The sequence below is a fragment of the Mastomys coucha genome, unplaced genomic scaffold (assembly GCF_008632895.1).
Source record: "Mastomys coucha isolate ucsf_1 unplaced genomic scaffold, UCSF_Mcou_1 pScaffold3, whole genome shotgun sequence".
Lineage (NCBI taxonomy): Eukaryota > Metazoa > Chordata > Mammalia > Rodentia > Muridae > Mastomys > Mastomys coucha.
The window spans coordinates 40855574-40862277 of record NW_022196909.1 but is presented as its reverse complement, the minus strand read 5'-3'; the positions used below and the strand labels follow the sequence as shown (position 1 = coordinate 40862277).

The window sequence follows — 6704 nt, the reverse complement described above, 5'->3', positions numbered from 1 at the left end:
CCCCCCGGTGACCCAGAGTGAACTCAGAAACATTGCCGAGATTTTCTTGTTTCTGTCGCTTCTGCCTTCCCCTCGCCACCCCTCTTGACTCCTGAGGTGGTTATATGTAGAGGGAACCTGTTATAGGTGAGGAGATAAGCCTCCCTCAGCCTTCCCTCCAGCCTCAACTCTAGCAGCAATCCCCACTCCTGGATTCCTGGAGGAGACTCTTTAGGACACGGGTAGAGCAAGCAAGTAGTCAAGGTTTATTTCAGCCTACATCCAAGTGGGAAGTCAGTGCCCCCTCCTGGGTAGAGTGCTGACTGAGCCAAGTGGCAAGAGTGAAGGGCTCCTCTTTATCTAGATTGTCCACCCTCGGAGTGAACTAAGCTGGTTCCTATCCTAGAAAGACTAGATGGAGGATTTCTTGGGAGCTATCTTTACCCACAGTTTAATCTCATGCAAGAATATGTAAAAAAAAAAAAAAAAAAAAAAAAAAAAGAGGTGGGTTGCTGTGGTGCAAGCCTTTATTTCTCAGGGAGCAGAGGCAGGCAGATCTCTATGAGTTCAAGGTCAGCCTGATCTACATTTATTAGCGACTTCTGGGCTAACCAAGGTTACAAAGTGAGAATCTGCACCCCCACTCCCCAACAAAGAACACGTGAAAGGCATAACCCATAAAGTTGAGAAGTTTTACTAGAGGAAAGGGCAGCCGTACCATTCCATTCGCTGGGGCTGCTGGGAATGGCTTTGTCTTTTCCCGTTGTTCTTCCTCTTCCCTGGTCAGCTTGGCTGCCTCGCACTCAGATGTAAGCTTTCATACCTTCCTCAGCGTTGTGGACCTGGCCATTTCGACTCTTACACTGGTTTTCACTGTAACAGAACCTAATACAGCAAGCAACGGCTTTACTATTGAGAGGAAACATGGCAAAAAGGAGCCCAGAGGAAACCTCACGCCCCTAGAAGGAGGCTCTTCTCTAGAGCAGACCTTGACATGGCAGGTGGGAGAGGGAAGGGCCCTTCTGAGAGCAAGGCTGTCCTAAAACGCAGGAATTAAGACCTGAGGTGAGGCTTTGCTGGAGAATGGACCCTGAAATGAGGAAAGAGTCCCTCCCCCACCCCCCGCAACTGAGAATGAGACTCCGTTCTAGAACAGGCCCCTGAGTCAGAGACAGAGCCTCCTAAAATGAATCTGCTCTAGAATGGGCCCTGAGACAAACCTAACTCTTCGGGTGGTTTGAATAGAAAGCTGTCCTCTGTAGGCTCTGGTATTTGAACCCTTGGCTCTACCTGGTAGTGCTGCTTGGGGAGGTTTAGAAGGGTATTGCTGGAGGAAGTCTGTCAGTGGGGGTGGGCTTTAAGCGCTGATGGCACCACCCCACTTCCGGTTCACTTTCTCTATGTGCGCTTACATTTGAAGATGTGAGCTCTCAGCATCTTGATCCTGCTGCTTTTCCTTCCACCTACTTCCATGCCTCCCAGCCGTGATGGATTCTTATCCCTCTGGAGCTGTAAGCCCAATGAACTCTTCTCCCTAAGTCACCTTTTAGTCATGGTGTCTTAATACCATGCAACACCAAGCAACAGAAAAACAACTGACACAGAAGTTGATACCAGGCAGTGAGCTGTTTCTGCGAAGAGCCTGACCTTCTTTGTTTGTTTGTCTGGTGGAATGTGAAAGACTTTGGAACTTTCAGACTAGAAAACCAACTGATTGCTGTCAGGAGAGCCTGAAGGTCCATCCTCATCGGAGCCTGGGAGACGGTGGTGCTGTTGTGACAGGATAGAAGTACACTCGAGGGGTCTCGCCCGGGAGGTTTCAGAGGGAAGCAAGGACTTTAACAGTAACCAGAATAGAGGTCATTCTTGTTATGGCTGTCAAAGAATCTAGCCACCTTCTTCAGAACTTACCCGAGTCTAACATAAAAAGCAACAGACTAAGGTGGAGGAGATTTCAGGAGCATACCATTGAATCTGTGGCACGGTTGCCAGTGATGGCGCTTAGGGGCGGAGTCTGTGATCCAAAAGAACAAGCAGGACAGATAGAAATAAAAAGTGTAAGTTGAGAGAAAAGAGAGCTAATGGAGCGAATGTTAGAGCGAAGGCAGCACTGTAAGAAAGGCTGTGGAGAGAGAGGTCTGCTCAGCTCTGGGACAAAGAGAAGTATGCACTCAGAATAATACCCACCCCACCAAGCTTCCGGCCTGTGAAGGAGAGCCTCTGGGGTCGTCTGCCCATACGAAGCAGCAACCAGATAAAAACAAAAACAAAAACAAATCAAAACTGCTGCTAATGTGGTTCAAGGGAGCCAGGACCAGTCCCAAGCTGACAGCTTAACCTGACATTGTCATCTCTGGTGGTTTAAATGAGAATGGGCTTATATATTTGAGTGTTTGGTCCCCAGTTAATGGAACTGTTTGGAAAGGATTAGGAGGTGTGGCCTCGTTGGAGGAGGTGTGGCCTGGTTGGAGGAGGTATGGCCTCATTGGAGGAGGTGTGTCACTGGGGTGAGTTTGAAGAGCCTACGTCAGGCCATCTCTGTCCTTGCCTGCTGCCTGCCAGCCAGGATGTAAGCTCTTAGCTACCACTCCATTGCGATCCCCTCTTGCCTGCTGCTATGTTCCCTGCCATGATGATCATGGACTTACCCTCTGGAACTGTAAGCCAGCCCCCCAATTGAATGACTCCTTTTGTATGATGCCTTGGTCATTGTGTTTCTTCAAGAAAATAGAACAGTAACTAAGACATCATCCATAAGATACTGGCTCTACAGGCACGAAGGGTGTAAGAGTGAAGAGTGCGGGAGTTCTTCCTCCATAATCTCAGAAAGCCACTGAGGCTAGGCTGTGCATGGCAGGGGAGTCCCTGCCTTAAGGCCTTGAGAGGCCATTGTGTGAAGCTGTGATAGAAAGCCTAGATTGTGCTGGAGACCCCAAGATGTTGGAGATGCCAGGATAGCGAGGTATCTACCAAGGAGAACTACATTTCGTGGGTGAAACCAGTCTGAGAGAGGTATGTGTTACAGGCAGCAAAACTAGTGGGTGGAGCCATCTAGTCCTGTTGCGGGGGGTGGGGGGGAATGTTAAAAAGGGACCTGCCAACTCTGCACTCCTGCTTCTCTCAACTGGCCAACTCCCCAGTGGGGCCGGACCGTGCTCCTGCCCCCAGCAACTCTCCCCTGTTAACCCCCACAGCGTCTGGCTCGCTTGTCCCTGGAGCCCCTAGTTCCCTCTCTGCCATTGGTGGTCCCACATTCCAGTAACCAAGTAAAGCAAAATTTTTGAACCTTATAATTAACCAATCAGATTTATGTATCAAAATAGTCTCAATTTACAAGATGCCAATACATAATTTCAGAGTGTGTCACTGGTGACAGGACTTGAAAGATACTAGCCTTGCTCTACTTCTACATAACTCTTCGGTGATTTATACATCTTCAGGCCAGAGAGGGGCACCATTAGAAGGTGTGGTCTTGGAGTAGGTGTGTCCTTGCTGGAGTGGGCGAGGCCTTGTTCGAGTGGGCATGGCCTTGTTGGAATAGGTGTGTCCTTGTTAGAGTGTGCATAGCCTTGTTGGAGTAGGTGTGGTCTTGTTGGAGTGGGCGTGGCCTTGTTGGAGTAGGTGTATCACTGTGGGCATGGGCTATAAAACCCTCATCCTGCTGGGCGGTGGTGATCCCAGCACTTGGGAGGCAGAGGCAGGTGGATTTCTGAGTGTAGGCCAGCCTGGTCTACAGAGTGAGTTCCAGGACAGCCAGCACTACACAGAGAAACCTTGTCTCGGAAAAAACAAAACAAAACAAACAAACAAACAAACAAAAAACCCCTCATTTTAGCTGCCTGGAAGCCAGTATTTTGTTAGCAACCTTCAGATGAAGGTGTAGAACTCTGAGCTCTGCCTGCACCATGCCTGCCTGGATGCTGCCCTATTCCCACCTTGATGATAATGAACTGAACTTCTGAACTTATAAGCCAGCCCCAATTAAATGTTGTCCTTATAAGACTTGCTTTGGTCACAGTGCCTTTTCGCAGCAGTAAAACCCTAACTGAGACACTCTTTCTGTTTCATGCTTACATTTGTAAACGTGGGCTCCCAGCTTCCTGCTCTGCCTGCCACACGTCTCCCCAACCATGGCAGACTCTTAACCCCTACGGAGCCAGAAGCTCAAGCGGATTCCTTTTTCCCATAAGTCATACTTTGCCACGGTGTTTTATCACAGCAACAGAAAAGTAATCCAGCCCGCCATAAGCATGGGCCCCTTTAAAGAAGGATCGACACGTCCCACAGCCCTCAGGTTTCTAGATGTAGTCAGAGGAAGTTCATCTGTAATGATGAAATCTTCAACAGTGTGTGGGATGTTGAAGCGCACGTTAGTTCCCAGCGCGCACTCTGTGTTTGTAATGAGCATTAGCAGATATACCCACGCTGTTCATGATCTATCTGAAGATAGTCCACTTCACACCCACTCCAACAAGGCCACACCTACTCCAACAGAGCCACACCTACTCCAACAGATCCACACCCACTCCAACAAGGCCACACCTACTCCAACAAGGCCACACCTACTCCAACAGAGCCACACCCACTCCAACAAGGCCTCACCTACTCCAACAGAGCCACACCCACTCCAACAAGGCCACACCTACTCCAACAGAGCCACACCTACTCCAACAGAGCCACACCCACTCCAACAGAGCCACACCCACTCCAACAAGGCCGCACCCACTCCAACAAGGCCACACCCACTCCAACAGAGCCACACCTACTCCAACAGAGCCACACCCACTCCAACAGAGCCACACCTACTCCAACAGAGCCACACCTTCTAATATCTAGAAACCAAGGATATATAAACCACCGAAGAGTTACATAGAAGTGGAGCAAGGCCTGCCTCCAGTGACACACTGGTCCACTGGACGCCAGTGCACTGAGCCTTGGACACTGATCCAAATCATTTCCTAATGAGGCGAGTACACCATCACTGTCTTCAGACACACCAGAAGAGGGCGTCAGATCCCATGACAGATGGTTCTGAGCCACCATGTGGTTGCTGGGAATTGAACTCAGGACCTCTAGAAGAGCAATCAGTGCTCTTAACCACGGAACCATCTCTCTAGCCCCCGGCCTTTGGTCTCTTATAGCTGCCTCTACTAGAAGGGTGTGGCGAGCTGTTGCTTCCCCTTGAGAGCAAGGTGGTGGTCTGGGAAAGCCCCTTTGCCAAGTACAAGAAACTACCGATTTCTTCAGAGAGGAACCGACCAGTCTCCGCTCCTGCTGATACTTTTGGAGGCTGTGGTCCCGGTGGTAAAGCATGCTACTACAGGCATTGTTTGTTTTTTTTAAATTAAAAAGTCAAAATAATAGAGAATGCAGTACAAAAGCATCACGTCTTACGTAGTTTATCAATGGAATCGTTTCTCCCTCATTCAACATCCCGAAGGGAACAAAGAGGGAAGGGTCCTGTACATTGTGGTTCTCCAGTTCATCTAGAAAAACATGGTAACATGTTGAGAGCGCTTTGGCTATCCGCAGGCAGGAGTCACGGGTGGATAGGCAAGGGAAGGCCTTGTGCTGGCCTCTGATAGCTTTCCTGTCCCCCAGTGTTTCACCGCAGCGGAGCAGACGGAAGCCTCAGAAAGCGGCACCCCTGTTTTATAGTCCACAAGTGGGCCTCCTCTGTGGGGATTTTCCCGGTCCAACTACATTAGTGCAGAGGAGGCCTGTGATTGGACAGGAAAAAGGGAGGCGGAGCTAAAGGTTGCAGAGACCTGGTCTCCGGAGAGAGAAGGGGAGAAGGAGAATGAAGGTGGACATGAACCAGTGTGATTTTAACCAGTCACGGGTAGTTATGATATCATAAGGTTAGAATAATTGGGATAAAGCTTTTATCATTATCAATTGGCACTGAAATTATTGTATAGGCGTCTTGTATATTGTGATTTTTATTGATACGTATATCTGATTGGTTAACTATAAGCGTTAAGAGTTTTGATCTTACCAGGTTACTGGGTACTGTGATATCTCATCGCGAGGTTGGCGGTTCAGTTTGGTTACTAGAATGTGAGACAGAACGGGAGGGAGTTGTGGCCCATCAGCACCGGCACTAGAGTGTGCTGGTTCCTTTTTAATATTCCCGCAACAGGGGCCCTCAGCCTTGGCAATAGCGGTACTGCTCTCAACTTCAGATCCTTGGCTTTGGAGACTTGATACATCATTGCAATTCTCCAATTCTCCAATTCTCCTCCGACTTGGCATGGTTGGCTTCTGAGTGCTCAAGTCCCGGCTAACCAAGGGCCCCCTGACCAGCAGGCTCTGAGGGCCAACTAGTGAGGCTCACTCAGCAAGGCTGCAGCGTAGATGAGCTCAGCTAGCAGGGGGCGATGCTCCAGGCTAGGCCCTCAGCGCTCATTTATCACCGCCAGTATACTTACCCCTACATCCTTGCCAGCACCTCAAGCCTTTTCTTCAACTCTCCCCCTAGGTCTTTAGCAATCAAGGAGTTCTTTTCGAGGCCAAAGTCTAATCATATCTTGAAGCCGGAAGACTGTCTCTCGGAGCCATGCACAATCTTGCAGTTGGACATGAGAACTGTGCAGGTCTCTGACCTGGAGGTGAGAGACGGGCGTGCTTCTGACATTAAATTGCTGCACGAGACACTGGGTATCCATAGCAGACACGCAGCAAGTGTCGTGGGGGGAGGGGAAGAGGAGGCGGGGAGGGGGAGG

At 49.6% G+C, this 6704-nt stretch overlaps 1 protein-coding gene across 1 annotated transcript in view; it reads left to right on the top strand.

Annotated features, from left to right (window-relative positions):
• Window positions 1–6704, top strand: part of Prmt2 (protein arginine methyltransferase 2) — a 30860-nt gene that overhangs the window by 20982 nt on the left and 3174 nt on the right. The window contains exon 8 of the mRNA XM_031347755.1: window positions 6461–6590. Coding sequence (XP_031203615.1) covers window positions 6461–6590 — 130 coding nt within the window. The remainder of the gene's footprint in view (window positions 1–6460; window positions 6591–6704) is intronic.